The following is an 18,838-nucleotide window of genomic DNA, read 5'->3' on the forward strand; positions in this document are numbered from 1 at the left end:
GGGGGGAGGCGGGTGCCGTGAGGGAGGACCCGCGCCTGCTTTCCCCCGGCCGCGGCGAGGCCTGAGGGTCGCCCAGGCTTCGTGTTGGCGGGGCTCAGCCTGCTCCAGAGCCGCTCGCCTCTACCCTCGCCTTTAGCGGCCGCTCCGGTCCGGCCCTCACCACAGTGCTGGCACGGAGGAAGACGGAGCCGTGGCAGCCCCCCGTGAGGCTGCGCGCCTGGGCGAGCGGGGTCGCTTTGGCACCGTGCGCCTGAGCAGGTAGGCCCATGCGTCCCACTCGCCCTCTGTCAGGAAAAATGGCTTCGGGGAGAAAAAAAAGGAGTTTCCATCCTGGCGTCGCCAAGCCCTACGGTTTTGTACCAGCTTCCCACCGCTTACAGCCTTACAACCCAGATGTCATTCCTCTAAGGTTTCGCATGAGGCTCTGGTTTTACCTGCTTAAGAAGCACCTGGCCCTCCGTTGGCATTACTGGAAAGCCCCCAAAATGGCCTAAAAACACCATCTGTGCTTAGCAGAAATGGAAATCAAAGCAATCTCACTTTTTATAAATAATTAATGTAAACTTAATTAGGGAAGCTCAGCTGATAAAGCTTGGACTCTTATGGGTTGGCTTCATCCCCATGCAATAGGCAAGACCTGACTGAAGGTCTCTGAGGTCTAACAAACCTCTGATTGCCCTCTTAAATCAGCCCCCCAGAAAAGGAAAGCCTTCTTTATGTCTTAATGCAGCCAACAGTATTCTGGTATTTACACATATAATCTTACAAAAAATAACACCTAAAGCATATTTCTGGCAGAAATCATGGCAGACTAACTCACCACAGCAGATGTTGTAATCACAGAAGCAAGGAGAATTCGAAGTTTTCCGGGATTATTCACTCCAGGAGGGATACTGAGATTGAAGTAGTCAGATTGAATTGTTTCTATAATTGCTACTATGAATGAAGCAGTAAAAATCACCAGCAGTATCACTAGCAGTATATAAAAAAACACCATTTCCCTTAATCAAAGGTGAGGTGTCTTTACGCCTATCTTTGATTTAGCTTTCTCAGATAACAGTAAACCTTAGAGCGGTCCAAGTACAACAGATCTGTCAGGTGCCACACGCTTTAAAGACCTTGGAAACATGAAGGCTGCCAGCATGCATCACACTGCAGAAAAGGCTGAGGAGAATGTGTTTTATTTCCTGTTTAGCCTCACATTAATTGTGGGACTCATACAGGGCCTAGTATTCTGAATGGTATTCTTGGATTGCGGATGACATGAAAGATTGTTCAGAGAGATAGCAGTTAAGTACTGAATAAAATTCTAGTTTATGACAGGTTGCTATTTACAAAGAGGGTCAACTGATGTGGAGGTCAAATTGTCTCTTGCATCTGATCTGCAGCCACATGTGGCTTCCTGTATTGTGGACATTCCTTAAGTAGTTTGGAATATAGGGTTTTAGCAACGATGTTTAGAAAAGAAAACTGAAAAAAACGAGGGGGAAAAAAGTTACCGTGTGCTCTACAAAAGCAAATGCATCAATCTTATTTTGCTGTTAGAGTATTTAAGCACAGGAATAAGTTTTTCACCATACTTGCATGTTTGATAAACATAGGAAAACATTTAGACCATTTCCTCCATTGTGTTTTACAGAAAGCTGTTAATAGAGCACCCTTGATGAGGACAGTTGCAGTTCTGACTTCATTTTATCAAGTCTAAAATACTAGTTACCTAGCCCTTAGAAATTTTCTGGAAGTTGGTCCCTGGGAATCTTAGACTCAGATGCTACATGGAGCATATAGCACAAGCATTATTGCATTGTAATACCAGTATCTTTCTCCTTTACCAAAACACATTTCGCCTTCTAGGAAGAATGAAACCATAGATCATAACTGAATAAAATGGGTCAGACCAGATGTTGATCTAAAATTTTACTGCATCTTTAGTATTTACTGAGAGAGTAGCGAGTGCTTCATCCAAATAGATCATTAAAACAGGCAGACTGCACATGGAATACTTCAAACAGCACTAAAAGAAACTATCATAGCATTCATGAAATCTCTTTTTCAGTGGTCACACTGGCATGATTGCTCATTAATAGATTGTCCTATCTAAACCTCTTTATGTGGAATTCAGAAGCATAAAAGACCACAGAAGATTGTCAGTTCTTACAGAAGGAAGGAAATTGTTTCTATAAGCTTTTTAGGAAGTTAACAACGCTGTCCAAACCCCTTTTCCCAGCTGGAAATGAGAAACCACAATAATCATACAGGCTTATGATTCCATGGAATCCATCCTCGAGGTGGTACCAGGTCACTCGAACACCGTTGTCCTCCAATCTCTTCTTGTAGAGCAAGCCGTCATCCCTCAGCACGTCATACTCGCAGGTCAAGATGAAGGACTCGGGCAGCTGCTGAACAATAGCGTCTTCAACTAAGAGCGGGCACAGGTTGGGCTCACAGAGTCTTTTCACTTTCTCAAAAACTTCGTTTGTACAGTCAAGTAGCACATGTGGTTTGTAGCCTCTGGCCTTAAATTTTTCGGGGATGTTATCCGGACTCACCCACTTCCTATGATTTAATTTAATATCTATAGGAATATGAGAGCCCTCCAAGACCTCTTCCAGATTTGTTGCATTCCCATTTAGGTACTGTAACACGTAGAAAGCAGCACGTTCTCGGAATAGGAGAGGGACTCTGTGATTCTGCTGATAGGATGGTAAATTGAAGTCCACTGCCTGCAGACCTGGGTAGATCAAGATCTGAGCACGCAGTTTGGGGAGGTCTGAGCCACCTGCAAGGGTCTGGCTAACAGCAGCTGCTAGATTGCCCCCAGCACTGTCCCCGCAGACAATTACATTGGCAGGATCCACCCCATAGTGCTCTATATTCTTCATAAAGTGTATGGTGGCATTAAGACAGTCTTCGTACGCAGCGGGGTATTTGTGTTCAGGGGCTAAACGATACCTAGTACACAGAAGAGACAACAAAAGTAAGAGAAGGAAATACTAATTAAATGTATTGCTGAAAATACTGTTTCCTGCAACCAGCAATACCCTGATTACCTCATAATTTTCCCTTTCTCCATAGGTTGATCATAAATAAACTGCGCCTAGTTGGACCGGGTGGTGCAGATTAATTTATTAGGATATCGTCTCTTTAGGACATTTCTCAGGTCTTTAACAACACAGGAGTACTCAGCTGTCAACTGTGTCTAGGTTTTATTGACAGTCATTTAGTTGTTTTATGCTTTAGCTTTCCATGGGTTGGATGCAAATTACAATATTCTGGTTTATGTCTTTGTTACAGTGCAACTATATCCTCATAATCCAAATCATTATGTCAGGATAGTGATGTTATTAGCTTGGCATTCACGTAGTGCTTCTGTAAGCATCAAGCAGAGTTTCCTTGAATAAAGATTAAGTAGAATATAGGGCTTACTATCTATTATCACTTTTGAGCTTACTATCTATTATCAATTTTGGAATTTGAAAACATTGATTCAAAACTTCATTTCCCAGCTAGATATCCCAAAGCATTATTTCTGATGTTGTCAGACAGTGAAGACTTAGCCTGAGTGAATTTGTACATCATATGCTTGACAAGTCCCACAGAAACATTTATTTGAGAATGGTTGTTGCTGTGATTGGGGGGGGGGTGTCTATAAAGTGGTATTTAGCATGAGGAAAGACTCACCCGACAGATACAACTACTGATTCACTTTCTCTGGCAATAAAGCGGCATAGCTTTTCATGGGTCTCTGAAAGAAACATATTTGGAGGGGTTTGTGTTTGCTTTGTTTTTTTGCATAAGTCAAGAATTGCAAGAAGAAAATGCTCTCTACTTTTCTCTGCCCCTTTCTACATAGCTTCTCGGATCTTTTGTACCCCCTCATCTTCTTATTTCAGTATTTTCTTACTGTATTTTTTTCCCCTCGTATCTCATTGTCTTTAAGAAATATCACATAATGTGCAGCAGATGCTTTCTTCTGACAGCAAGACTTAAGAGAGTGCATCTGTTTATACTCAAACTTCATGATTGCTACAGATCAAGCGACAATCAACTTTACCATTTATGAAATAGATACTTCTTTAATTATAAATTTTTCCTGTTAGATATCTTACCCAGACTTCCAAATACCCATCCTCCTCCATGGAAAAACATAACTCCTCTCCTTTGGCTGGCAGATGGGGCCTTAGGCTGATAAATCCTTACAGGCACTTTCTCAAACCACAGATCCTTGATGAAGAGCTTTGGGTCCACTCCTGGAGTCTTTCTACCTTGAATGTACCGGACAAAGTCAACCTGACTGCAGATGCCAATATTTTCCAAAATCTTTCCCTGTTCAAAGGAAAAGAGAATAGGGAGTTCACTTAAGAGATTCTGTATTTTCCAAAGTAAAGCAAACTATATGGGCAGTTATACCCATGTTGTCTAAGTTGTATATTTTAGGGCAATCATAAAATATTTGAGTAGTGGTACAGGTACAGTACAACTGAACAAATAACAGTAGCATCATGAGAGGTCACATGAACAGCAGTGTTCACCAAAGAACATCATCCCAAAACAATGCAGCATTAACAAAGACTGTTTGAAATACATCCGTTTGCTTTCTCAGCGGGTCCTTTACCTAACATTGAAAACAAGCTTGGTTTTCACTGGTTATTTTGTCCTTGCCCTGAGAAGATGTGAAAACAGCGAAAGATGATAGTTCTGGTGCTGATTTTCATGATATGGACACTTGCCCAAAGCAGAGTTGACTAAGTTGAGAATATATTTGATAATTGCTTTTTGATTCATCTCAGAAATCTTCACTGACCTTCCGTCATCTCAACATCTATCATTACCTGGAAATAGTTCTGATAGTGAGATCCTTTGTCAGCAAAGATCATCAGATGTCAAGTGCTGGTAAGAGCTTCAGCTCTTGTGGACTGGTTAGCCTCCCACTCTTTTACAGGCCAGTTTACCTGAACAATTTGGCCTGGCCAGAACCCCTCATTCCCACCAGACAAGCCTGCCTAGTTGCTTCAGGAGTTATAAATATGTGTTCAAGGGAGATGGAATTCCTGCAGCTCCTCTTGAGCATCGTTACCTAATTTTGTCAGTTGTGTGACAAAAACTGCCCCTTGCAAAACCAGTTCTGAAATACTCAGTTTCTAATGTTATCTTCATAATAAATACATAACTCCTCATCCCTGAGTCCAAGAAAAGCCTGACAGCTTGACCCAAAGACATCTGATGTATTTTGCACCTAGACGGAAATATAAGTGATCCACCATGTATAAGAGTTCTTAATCAAATTATTGCTAGATTAGCACAACCCATTGTAGAAGCAATCCGACTTTCAAATGCTTTTGTTAGGCAGTGTTTACATAATGCCTAATGTTAGAGCTAGGCAGGACTGTGATAATGCAGCGTAGTGTAAAAAAATCTAGTAAAGGTTTCTTGAGCAAAACTGAGCTTCTAAGTACAATATGCAGCATAATAGAAATGCCCTCTCTCCTCTCTGAAAATTATTCCCAAGCAGGGTTCTAGCATTGTATTAAGTTTAAAATACAGGTTCACTGTTCTTCCCCCAGAAATCGCACCAGGTTTACTTACCACCACAGCTCTGCTTATTAAAATTATGTGAATGATTCGGAGCTTTACAGGCTGATTCACTCCAGGAGGAATTTCTGAGTTGGAGAAATCAAAATTAATTGCCCCCATGACCAACAATATAAATCCAGCAACAAAAACTGCTAAGAATAACACCAGCAGTGTGTATACAACTGCCATTTTGCTGAGCAGCGAAGTGATATGAAATGTCTTTGATTTGACTTTCCCAGATATCTTTGGCTTGTTACTTCCTGATTCTTTGTTCGTCATAAGGTTGTTCCAGTAAAATCCTTTCTTCTCCCTTTTACGAATACATTAGTAAGTCTCTTTTCCTCTCCCACATTCCTTCCCCCCACGCCCTTTATTTCACAAAAGATAAGTTGGTCAAAGTCCAAATTCATTAAAAGATCCTTGCCAGCATCATTTCAGAATTTTTGCAGAAAACCAGTCCTTAACTGGGAGAAGAGTGTTATGAATAAACTGCATTAATGTTAAATTAATTAGAGGTGGGAAATGGACACAGGGCATTTGTGTGCTTTGAGTTTGTGACGCTATAAAACACTATTCTGAAGAACAGTTTCTCTTGGGTCATGCAGAGAAATGACCCTGCATATGATTATCAGTCCAAATTGCTAAATGGATTGTCACCAGTATGTTTTTGGAAAGGTGCATCTATAAAATTACATCATTACCTCAATCTCAGTTTTTTTAGTATTTGCGTTTTTTTCTAAAAGAAGAACATGCTTAAAAAAACAACACAGGAGGTTGAGTTTAGATTCATGATCGGGTTACCTGGTACCAGGTAAACTTCTGTAACTCTTAGTGTGCAACAGGTACAGCATAAAATGACTTAAGGTAATCAACAATTCAAGAGTTTCATATCAAACTTCTTTATGTTGTTCTTGCTGTAGAATGGGATTGTGGTAATGTAGAGATGCTGTAGTGTAAATGGTGCTTGAGGTATTAATTGTGAATCTGAGTCTGCGACTCTTCAAAGAACTAGGATGTTGGAACATTGTTGAAATTGCAAATTCCCAGGGAAATGAAACAGGTAAAAATCTAACTTCATTAAGCAGACATGCTGCAATTTTATTTTGTTTTTCAGTTAAATTGTTAAGTGGTGGGGGGAAGTACTATGTCCTTTTAGTTAAAAATCTTTATAAAAAATGAAATTTGTTAATTTTTTCCAGTCAAAAGTTGAGTGTTTTTAATAGGGCAGGTGGCCATCATAAAATATTCTGAAGTAGAAGGAAATATTTTGTTTAAAACCAACAAAAGCCCAGATTAAAAAAAAATATAGCCCAACCAATAGTGTTTCTGGACTTTCAGTTTTTATTATGTTTCCACAGTTATGTGATCATATGCAGTAGTCTTGGATAGTCCAGTTGTCTGATAAATTAATTACTGTGTGCAGCACAGGTTTGACTAGGTAGAGTTAGCAAGGCTGTAGTTTCTGTCATTGTGGCATTATCCCTTCACCATGAGGTGTTCATTTAGGTTTATCAGTGATTATATGTTTAGCAAATGTAACTTGCTCTTGTAACGGAAATATTTTAAATACTAGTTTTTATTTTTATTGGTTGAAAACATCACAAAATTGCCATGGCATTATAGTAATAAAATAACATGTTGTTCTTCTCTACCTTCTTACATCTATGATCTTTTTCAACAAATGAACAAGGAACTTCTTCAACAAACATAGCCTTACAGGTAGCATAGCAGGTAGTCTTGAGCATAAGATAATCTTGAAAGAAAAAGAGTACAAAAAGGAAAGAAGTATTTCTCACCTCTGCACTTCCTTAACATGTACATTCCAGTTTGGGAATCAAGTTCCAAAACAAAACATCATTTCTCAGATTCCAAACAAAATCAAACCCATACTAGTTCTAGTTTAGAGCTTCTGTTGCAGACAGAAGCCTTTATTTTGACTACACTTTTCCAAGAAAAGATAGCCTTTGTGCAAACTAACTAGAAATGTAGATCTGCAATTTCAGTGTCTGACATAAGACTTCACAGAACCTGACTCATTGGGCTCTCCATCTGATACCCTAAACATCTCCTGTCTCTCTAAGGGCCAAAGTAGACGGTGGTTGTTGTCTTCAGCATTTCTGAGCAGTTGAAGAATCTTCAGGAAAAATTGTTCTTGCTGCTTGCCTTGAATGTGTGCTAATCATGCAAAGGTATTAGGATTGCTAAGGTTGAAGTGAAACAGTATGTGCCTGGTGTCTCGCTTCTGCATCTTGATCATACAGGTGTGTTTTAGTAATAATGTTTTCTAGAATGGGGGTGCTTTAAATAATCTTAACATTTGTTTGAGACTCACTGCAGGAGAAATTAGAAAGTATAAAATGCAGTCAACATGCAAAACATAAATCAAAAGTATTTATATTCTTTGCCAAGTATAAATTCGCCAAGGATAATGTAAGACTTGCATCTTTGTTCTGAAAAAATGCTTTCATAAGCTGTTTATATAATTCACAGTACTATCCATTATCTTTTTTCCAGATAAAAAGGAAAAAATCCCATAGCCAAAAAAGGCTAAAATTCCATGGAAACCACTCTCAGAATGATACCATGTTACTTGAACGCCATTGTCCTCTAATCGCTTCTTGTATAACAGTCCATCATCCCGTAGCACATCGAACTCACAGGTCACAATGTAGGACTCGGGGAGCTGGCAAATAATGGAGTCTTCAGCTAAAAGTGGGGAAAATGTTATTGTTAAAATTTCTTTGATTGCTTCATGGACTTCAGGTTTATATGAAGTGGATTTCTGTGGTACGTAGCCTCTGATCTTAAATTCATCAGGAATAATGTCAGCACTTATCCATTTTTTATACTTCTGCTTCATACTCTCAGGAACATGGCAGTTTTGTACGACATCTTCCAAAACTGATGGCTCTTTATTAAGGTAACGAAAACAGAAGTAGATGACTAGCTTCCGAAACAACATGGGGACTGAAGCATTCTGCTGATAGGAAGGCAAATGAAAATCTAGCCCCTGTAGTCCTGGATAAAGTAAGACTTGAGCACGTACTTTCGGGAGATCTCTTTTGTTCAGCAGTATTTGGCAAATAACTGTAGCAAAATTAGCTCCACAACTGTCACCACCAATGATGATGAGAGCAGGATTCACATGATACTCTTCTAAATTCCTCATAAAGTATAAGGTAGCATTGAGACAATCAAAATACTGCCCTGGGTACGGGTGTTCAGGAGCCAAACGATAACTGAAATATTGAAGATATTGTGGTTATTGTCAAAGTAATTATAAAAATTTAATTTCTATTGCTCATGATTGACTGATATGGCAGTTATGGAGGCCTTTGTCTCTAAATTTTGAAGATTATATTTGTTTTTAACTAGTGTAGATTGGAAAGACAAATTAATGGTGTTACAGCTATTTTAGAATACTTTGCCTATAAGCTCATTTCTAAATTAAGTGAAAGGCTAAAGTGAAAATTAGGGAGCACAATCTAAAATAGTAAATATTTCCAGCATATTTTTCAGAAATGTTTCAACTGTGAACTGTATTACCATAAGTAATTCTATGTAAACAAACTTACCCAACAGACACAACCACTGAGTCGCATTTTTTGGCAATATAGCGGCATATTCTTTCAAAGGTCCCTAAAGAGAAAGTTTATCAGAACTGAAGCATTAAAAATCAAATATCCTTTTGAAATGAAAATATAGATCCTTAAACGTATGCTCTGTGGAAGGCACTGCAACATGAGACGGATGAGTAACTTCTGCTATGCAATGCGGTCTTTACACATTAACCTATTTCCTGGGTTTTGGTCAGCGGCTGTTAGGGCATAGTGTAAGCATGGTAATACTAGGAAAAAACAGAAGTCTGTCTAGGCTGGTATCACATCTCAGCTGGTGGTCAACAAAAGGTGTCTAAGGAGAAGCATAAGATGAGGACAAACATATAGTAAGAAGCAGCATACAAGAAGTTGAGGCTCAAGCCACTGCTTGTAGACAGAAACTGTGTCTTTATATTTAATGCCCTTGATTAATGTTTCTTCCCTGAATTATTCAAACCTCTTCTCGAACCCATGATTTTAACATTAACAGTTTTGTGCAGTGAAGAGTTCCGTAGCTTGCTTACAAAGGTGCAAAGAACCATTTCTATTTGCTTGGTTTGTGCCTGGCATTCGCTGCTTCCATTTAGCAACATTGACTCTCGTGCTGTAAGAAATGGTGGATAATCATTCCCTTTAACTTCTCTTGCTTCTCATGATTTTCTAGACGTTTAGTGTATCTCTCTTTATCTGTCTTTTCCAGCCTGAAGAGTCATTGTCTAATTGCTTATTCTCTGTACAGAAGCCCTTTTCTCACCCATGCTGCCTCTCTCTGAGTCTTCCCGGTACTGCTATATCCCCTCTGAGGTATGGGAGCTAGAACTATAAGCTGTATACTACATTTAGATGCACCGTGGATTTGTTACAGTGGCATAAAATTGTTTCCTATTTTGTCCTTTCCTAATAATAATTTATAGCGTTTTATTTACTTTTTGACTGCTACTGTGCACAAAGTCAACATTTTCTATGATAATCCCAAGATCTTCTTCCTACAAGGATATAGTCTGCTTAGAGTCCATTGTTTTCTTTATAAAGTTAGGAAGCTCTCTTCATCTGTTTGACTTATCTACGTGTCATTTCACCTGTCATTTTATTGTCTAATCCTTTGCTATCATAAAGACATTCTGCAGTTTTTCAGCCATCCATTTACTACCTTGAAGGATTTAGTATCATAGCAGCTTTCACCACTTTTTCTGTTTTCTAATACATTGATTAGCACTGGGTCCCAGCACAGATCTCCTTATAGGAATCTCACAGGAACCTCCCATCACCCATTTTTTTTCTGTCTTTTAATCAGTTTTTATCCAAATGAAAGACCTTCCCTCTTGTGTCATGGATGCGTAGCCTCTTTAAGAGACTCTTTTGGAAATCAAAGTAGGTTTTATCAAACTCAGTCTCTTTATACATGTATTTGCTGACTAATTTAAAAACCTTACCTTTTTAAAAGCATGTCTTCCATTCGTATGGATTTTTAGGAGTAAGTCATATTTATTTGTCCACTGATTCTGTTCATTGTAGCTTCCACTAACTTGCTATTTGCAGACTTCAGACTTACTAGTATGTAGATTCCCCAAGTTCTTTTAAAAACTTGTCATTCTGTTATTTGCTTTCCTGTTACCAAGTACCATTGGGAATTCAAATGAAGGGTTGTGTACTACAGTCACTGTATAGGTATGGGTATTATATTAAGCCATGGCATGTGATACAGCTTCCTCAGTGTGCTGATGGTGCAACAGTGATTGTGTTGTGAACCACAGCTACAACTGTGCAACTATGTGGTGTGGTTTTTAAATTCCAGCGAAAGGAATTCACCTTTCACTTAGATAGTAGAGGCTTATCTCTTGAGTCCTCACTGCCACCCAAACAAGCTCTAGAACTAGAAGCATCACAGCTGGTGTCAGCCTAACACTCCACCCAGACTAACGTGCTCTGCAGTAAAATAAGGGCAGATTATTTCTGCCACAGTGCTGAATAGAACCTACTTTACTGTAGAACTAAATTACTGGAATAGAACCTACTTTATATAGATAAATAGAACTACTGGAATAGAACCTACTTTATATAGATAAATAGAACCTACTTTACTGTAGAACTAAATTACTGGAATTACGTTATTGTTTCTGCATGATGCAAAACAAAGATAAATGGCTCTCAAACTTATTTGCAGATAACTGAAGGCTGCCTAACATAGTGCTAGTGGAGACTTACCCTTTGAAACAGTAAAGGATTCAAACCCCTCAAACTTCCCCGTCTGACCCCTGGAATGAAATCTAGATTTCCATGTTAGTTGCCTTGGCTTCCAGACAAAGCACAGAGAGACTTGGTTGCTCAGAAAGAGATCCAGAGCAGTTAGGAGTTTGAGCCAGCAGCTACTGAGACAATCAAAGATTGTCTCCCTTTCTGAAAAGGAAATAAAGTATTCTGTGCAATGTTACCACAAGAATCAAACTCCCCCAAATTGGTTCTAATCTTAATGTTCAGTTATTATTTATATTTTCCTTCATTCTGATTGTTTGCATGAATGGGAATATATTAACAGACTTTTTTTAATGTATTGTTTAAATTCTTTCTTCGACCAAGTTACATCTTTTATGCATGGAGTGCAGGTTGAGAAACACTGACTTCTGTAGTGTTTCTACACAAAAGTTGAGTGCTGAGCACAGAAGTATATCTTAAATTCTGTTCTTTGAGGCCCTATCCAAGCTCACAGAAAACACTTCAGTTGAGATCCAAACCAAAAAATGTCTCCTTGAGTAGTAGTAGAATTTTTCCGATGAATGACACCAGAATGTATTCTTTTTAGCAACAGCATTGACATTTTCTTGATACTGTAATTATTCCAGAAAGTAGATCTAGGCTGAGCTTCATACCAGCCTAAAAGGAATTTAAATTACATTTCCAGAAAAGATGGAGTACAGAGGAGAAGGAAGGAGGAGATATGGATTCCAACCCTTACTCCAGGACTGTTGCTATATCTTATTTTTAGCTAGTCATTAGTTAAGATACAAGAACATCCTGTGAGCTGCGCTTCCCTCACAGTGACCTATTCACATGTGTTTTGTTATAATGGTCTTCCTTTCTCTGCCCCAGCAAACCGAATATTTTTCAGAACAGCTTCAAGAGGCAGAGCAAAGTCCCTCTGCTGTTAGCTGACAGCTGATCGAGGGGTTTCTGGATCACACTTCCAGATTTAGAAGCTTCAGATCCTCTAAGAGCTGCTTTCATCGACTTCACCTCTAGCCCAAAGGAAGTAGAAATGTGATCTACTCTGAGCTGTGCACTAGGCTATTAATTCCACAAGGTGCTTAGCAGTTAGTATTGAGGTTTCAAAGACTATTGTCATGAGGAAGGACAGGTGAGATATTGGCTGATACATGTCTGAAGGTAGAAGTGTAAAGTTTTCGATTTCATTTTAAAAATAAAACTTGCTGATTTCTTACTAATGCTCCCAAATGTGCCAGCGCCTCCGTGAAAATATAGTATTCCTCTTCTTTTGCCAGTAGGTGGCCATTTAGGCTGATAAATCCTCAGTGGTACTTCATCTACTTTGAGATCTTTGATAAGAAGTTTTGAATCTCTCCATGGTGGTATTCCATCTAGCAAAATACGCAGTAAGCTTAGATCACTGCAGATCCCTAGCTTCTCCAAAATCTTTCCCTGTTGAAAAGAAAGAATTCAGAAGAAGAAGAGTAATGTAGGCTTGCTTCTGAATAGATAGCATTATTATACATACATGAAGTTCAATAGGTACAGTATACATGTTTGTTTAATTTTCATGTGAAACAGTTTTCCAATGTAAAGTGGCTGCAGTTTAACAGATGCACTGAAAAATCTAAATAAGCTTTTAAGATTAAACATATCAGTTTTGTGAGTTAATTTCAGATGATTTGGTTCATATAACAATGCTTACAGGCTTCAGAGGATCAGTTGCTGCTTTTTTTTTTTTTTTTTTTTTTTTTCTTAAACGATTATCTTCCAGCTCCCAAATATCCTACCAGAATAAAAGTGAAATCCCCAGATTTCAAGAAAGTTGACTTACCGAGATCATAGTTGTAATCAACAATGAATGGAAAACCCGAAGCTTTAGAGGTTGGTCAATTCCAGGTGGCAGTTTTGAATTGAAAAAATCATAAAATAACCCTCCCAAAACCAGTGCTGGTATTACAACAGGAGAAATTAAAACCATTCCTATTATTGCTAAAGTTGTATAGACAGATGCCATTTCACTTCAACAGAAGTGAACGCTGAAAAAGCCTATGCTGTCTTAAGCCTTGTTTTCAAGTCGTTCTGAGGTGTCTTCACAGGAGACACTGTGAAGCACACTGTTCATAAGCAGAAATAAAATGTTTATTAATGTTGCAATACCTTCATTTTCTCCACCCTTCTTTTGCTAATGATATTATTGGCAACACTTCCTTATACTAAATAAAGGAGAGGGGGAAGTTTTTACCCTTTACAAAAGGTACAGTTTGAAGTATATGGAATTGATTTATGTCATGAGATCTTCACTAACAATGAGAAATGATAATTCAGAGGGGCCCTTATTTGAAGATTGTCTCTGTCTGGTTTGCTGTGGATCCATTAAGGATGGATATTCCCATTGTAGTGTTAAATTTTAGTGATGTGGGGCTACTTGCACTTGTCATCAAGGTGTATACTTCTCTGAGAAGAAAAATATTCAAATCCACATTTTCTTGATAGACTGTTTCACAGTAGAATGCACAGACACATTCATGCTTTAATTTTGGTTTAAATAAGAGTACATTTACTTGGTGTATAACCTGTGATATGCTCCAGCAGAAATCTTTGCTCTGTTTATGTGATGTATGTCTACATTACATTAGCTGTGCAAGATGTTTTATGTAGAGATACTGTTCTTCACACGGGAGTAGCAGTACAAGTAAAAACAGTGCTAGGCAGCGCAGGTCTTAATGTACATTAAGGTGTCTCCAGATACATGGAGGTGTGTTTGTAGATTTAAGCCACTATTGTTTTTGGTAAAAGCTTTTCACTAATTAAATTCCCATAATTTTATATTAATTATAATTCTTGTTTGTAGGTCAATGTAGAGGCATTACGAACACATGTATATTAGCGAGGGATGATTACAGTTGGCAGCAGTTGTTTGATGAAGTAATTTTTCTGGTTTATATTCTTCCTACCAGAATTTCATTTTCCACACAATTTTGAAGTTATAACTCCCAAACTTTTTTCCTGTCCTGTCCTTTAAAGTGAAATTCCAGTCTGAAAACTGAATTAGTCCCTAGTTTCAATACCGTAGTATTTAAAGCAAAGCAAACATGACAGCTGATTTGCGCAATTTTAGCTTGTGGAGATAAGAACGTGTGGGATAAAGCAACACAAATTTGCACCAGGGTTTGTGAAATAGGCACATCATCAGTTGTTCACAATAAGGGCTTTTACTTTGCTGAGGCTGGCTGATTTGGGGCCACCTCTCCCTTACATGGAGCACAAATTTAGCTGTGTAGTTAGTAACAAATGTCAGGTTGTGGAGTGGAGAAGCCAAACCCAGATATCCGTGATCAGTGCTCATTCTGTTCTAAGCTCATCAACGTTTATCCATAGAGCTTCTTCTGCAGCACAACAGGGTCATCCTATTGATGTTTTTGTAAACAGTTTCTATGTAGTGTGGTATTATAGCACAGCCTGTGGTTTTTTGTTATTAGTTTTGCTGTATATTCCTGACAAAACAGCAGAGGAACATAGTTCTTACTAAATGCTTATTTCTGATGTCTGTGCCATCAATCAATATACCCTGAAATAAATTACCACGTGGAGATCAGCTTTGAAGATTGTGTTTCAGCATTCTTGACAATTTCTTATGTTTGAATCCTCAGAGAAGGAAAATGCCATGCTTTCAGAAGAACCTGTAGTCAAGAATAGTAAACTCATAAAGGCACTTATTGCTGCAGTGGCAGTAAATGAAACTTTTAAGAGTAACAAAAAAAAAAAAAAAATTCATTAAATACCTGATATTTGGAATAGCTCAGGTTATGAAAGCTTCATACTGAAGAGGCATGTATGTCTGTTGAAGCTCTCTAAGCTGTTTCTGACACCGTATTGGCAGGAGTCTTTTCTTCATGGTATATAGTGTGTCAATAATTAAACACCTTTAACCAAAACTAAAGCATCTCGCAGATGCCATCTGTGTTTTGAAACTTCAATGGATGTTATAGAGTGGAAGGAATATTTCTTGACTGTCTTTTTTATTTAAAAATACATTTTAAAAACGACAGTTTAGATTCTCTGTTTGTTTGCTTTTTGGTATTATACCCTGGCAGTTGTCTTCAGTAAAAACTTGTTGTACAGTTGTGAGTCTTAATAAAAAATCTTTCAGTTATGCATTATAGCCCTTCTGTTGTGAAAGAAAGGTTGGCTAAGTAATGTTTCAGAATAGTATATTAATATTTTACTCTTAATATCTTAATAGTTTACTCTTAAAGCATAGTCTGAGCATGCTCTGTTAGAGCATATTCTAACTGTATGCTATGTCAGCACCTCAGTCCTTCCTCCCTGTCCTGTTACCACAGTCTCCATGTTTTTCCAGAATCAAGCAAATCTCATGGTCTTAGAGCTCCTTGGTCCTTCTGGGGATGCTCATATTCACAACTGTTTCATGACATTTGGTGCCTTATATTCCAAAATGTTCATGTGACTCAAATCATCCTGTTGCTGCATGTCGCTTCTCATGATGCTTGTTCAGAGAGGCTTCAAATATTGGTCAGTCATTCCTGTACCTGCAGAGGTATGGGTGGAAATATCTGGGATCGCTGTCAGTCTCTCACGTTTGTAACAGTGGGGGTTTTGGTGGGGTTTTCCTCCTAATAGTTTTTGAGGTGTTAAATTGTCAAAAAAAATGTTATATTCCCTTTCAGTCCACTCCATGAAATGAGTACCTTAGATCTTTGCAAACACAAATGCTTTTTCTCTTTCTGGCAGTACATAGATATCCAGCTTGGATAAAGCGCTACTAGTAGTAGCTCCTTAAATTGTAGGTGTTTGCTGATGTGTTTTGTAACATCCATTCCTTCAGTAAGCTCATTGCAAAATCCCAGTTTTCACAAAGTCTTTACCCATCCCCAGATGAGAACAGCCTTATTAGCTAAAGAAGATTCAACTGGATCTATTGAACTGGAGAAAATGAACACAGCTTGGAGTGTGGCATTGTAATGTGCATTATGGATATGCATAGGGTTCTTTATTGTTATAAAACAGTCATCTACTCAGAGCTCACAAAATGGATACTTTATTCATTGAATTTAATGTTGCTGTAGACTGACATGTTTAATATATCAGTTCATGAGTACAGAATTGATGATAATTCAGTAAATTATTCCCATTTTCTCACCAGTAAGCCTCTATTTATGCAAGAAATTAGTCACCTCTTAATTTTTCAGCGTATTTCTTCTGGTCACGGTAATGATGGGAAGGCAAAGTATTATAACAATTCAAAGAAATATGATCTTTTCTGTTTTTACCCTGGCTTAACCTGTCGGTTTTTGTAAGGCTTATGTAAATGTAAAATCACAGACCCGTTTGTAGATTGAGAGTGCATAAAACCTCTCAACTTCACATCGATTGTTTATCAGCACAAGAGACAGGCAGCTTTCAAACCAAACACTAATAACAGCGGAGGTGCCAGGTTACTTCGTGCTAATGAGTTATATGAATGTCACATCTTACTGTTTTTCTTGTAATGTCTTTCTCTAAAACATTGCAAAATATTTCACTTGTGATTGTAGGCTCTATTTCCTAACAGTTAGCCTGTAGTTAGCTGACTATTGCGGAGTTGCTATTTGTAATACAGGAAATACTACAAGGATTAGCAACAGCATAGTAAATTGTCCAGCTGTAATGACTGGGGTATTGATGCAATCAGGTATAGCCAGGCTTAAAAACTAACCAGAAGGCATAAAGCTAAGAAAACAGGAAAAAAAGAGAATGTATTCCAAAGATCTTAAAGCAGAAATAAAAGTTTCTGTTACATTCCTTTTTGGTTTGTTTTGGTTTTGTTGTTTTTTGTTTTTTTTTTTTAATGTACATTTCACAATGAAACACTCTGGTAAATATAGTTATAGTTTACCTGGTGCGCTTTTGGTTTTTGTTTCCTTTTTTTTTCACTCCAAGTGATTTAGTGGGACAATTAGGCTCTGTAATGCAATTTATCCAACTTCAGCTTCACCAAGTAGAGCATGTAAGAAACTTAACTGTCCTCCAGTTCACATCTCTTCTTGTATTTATGTAAACAAATGACTCCAAGCATCTCAGACCTCTTCATACCTGTAAGCCTTAGTCTTCCAATCTGCGAGATGGATTTAGTATGTCCTTTACAGTAACAAGAAGAAGCTTTAACAACTACATCTTAGGATGTGCTCTGTGATACAGTTTCTAAAGGTGCTATATGTTTTCTTGTCTATCATTTAGCCTGCCTCCTACCTACCTTTCGGTGTCCTCCCTTTTTATCTCCATCTCCCCGCCCAAATTAATAGCTACTCCCTATGCATTTTGCTCTTACTCATGACTGAAAGCTATCTTTCATCTAGTCTGCCGTGCATCTTTATTTTAGCCTTCCTTCCCCTAAGTTATTCTTTGAAGTCTGTCCCTTCCAAATGACTCCTGGGTTAAACATCTGCTAACAAGTTCTGCAGTAAAAAGCTGTACTATATATATAAAAAAAAATCAAGTAAAAATGATGAAAAATATTATGTATTAGCATTCAGTGATGGAAATTCAGATCTTGTACTATACAATTCAGAGCAGGTCCATTTTTGAAATGGTGACTCAACAGAAGGCTTTTGTTGCATAGCATTTTGAAATGTGGATGGGTTCTTGACTGTATGTGTCTCAGTAGCTGTGCAGTTCCGTTCCTCAGAATGGGTGAACTCTGCTCGACACAAAAGGAGTCCAAATAAGCTGCTTTGGAACATCCACCTAGGATTTCATGACACTGCAGCAAAATGCATTCTTACTAAGTCATAAGTAGCTTGAATGTAAATATAAAACCTGCAACTGGCCATAATTTGCTGTGGACAGATTTGTCTGAGACACATTACCCTAAATATTTAGGTTAGCAGTTTCTTCACTATCATGAGAGAGTCAGTGAACACAATGAATCACTGAGGTAATGAGCAATCAGAGAAAGAAGATTGACAGGAACAAAAGCAGCCATCATTTGCAGGATTATGCCTGTTTATTTCAGAAGCAGTGCACAGAATGCATTATAGAGAGAGAATAATGTTAAATGCTTTTAAATAAATAATATTATTTATAAATAGTAAAGTTAATAGGTTTGGAATATTTTCTAATTGCCTGCTTTTTTTTCCAAATACTTACTGTTGTGTATTGACTTCTGACTAGAGTGGTACAAAGTGGAAATGTAAAGGTAGCAAAACTGAAGATAATTGAAGGCTTCTGTAATAAACCACTGTGACTTGATTGGTTTAGAACAGGTAATCTAAAATTGTTATGGCTTAAAACGTGTTCTCTTATTAAACATACAGCTTTAGTATATGAAGACATAACCACAGATTCAGTAAAAATATTTAAGTCGAAACCACAGATTGACCTTCTGTAATGCCTTTCAGGTACTCATATTCTGGTCCCAGAGCATGAAGTAGTTTGGCAGGTTATTCTGCTGGCATTAGAAA

General features: G+C 38.0%; 1 protein-coding gene across 3 annotated transcripts in view; it reads right to left on the minus strand.

Annotated features, from left to right (window-relative positions):
- The window catches only part of LOC113487884 (arylacetamide deacetylase-like 4), a 16,751-nt gene extending 7,560 nt beyond the window's left edge, over positions 1 to 9,191 (minus strand). The window contains exons 1-4 of one of the 3 annotated variants that reach the window (XM_026862806.1): positions 5,587 to 5,778; positions 4,110 to 4,326; positions 3,682 to 3,745; positions 2,193 to 2,952 (exon numbers count right to left, since the gene is read on the minus strand). In XM_026862806.1, the coding sequence (XP_026718607.1) occupies positions 2,193 to 2,952; positions 3,682 to 3,745; positions 4,110 to 4,326; positions 5,587 to 5,763 (1,218 nt within the window). In that variant the 5' untranslated portion in view covers positions 5,764 to 5,778. Of the gene's footprint in view, positions 1 to 2,192; positions 2,953 to 3,681; positions 3,746 to 4,109; positions 4,327 to 4,832; positions 4,908 to 5,586; positions 5,779 to 9,149 lie in introns of those variants that run through there. The other 2 variants (XM_026862807.1, XM_026862808.1) reach the window with 2 other exon arrangements.
- Between the last annotated feature and the right edge of the window lie 9,647 nt (positions 9,192 to 18,838).

Source organism: Athene cunicularia, assembly GCF_003259725.1.
Source record: "Athene cunicularia isolate RWA chromosome 21 unlocalized genomic scaffold, athCun1 chr21_part1, whole genome shotgun sequence".
In the NCBI taxonomy this organism is placed as follows: Eukaryota; Metazoa; Chordata; class Aves; order Strigiformes; family Strigidae; genus Athene; species Athene cunicularia.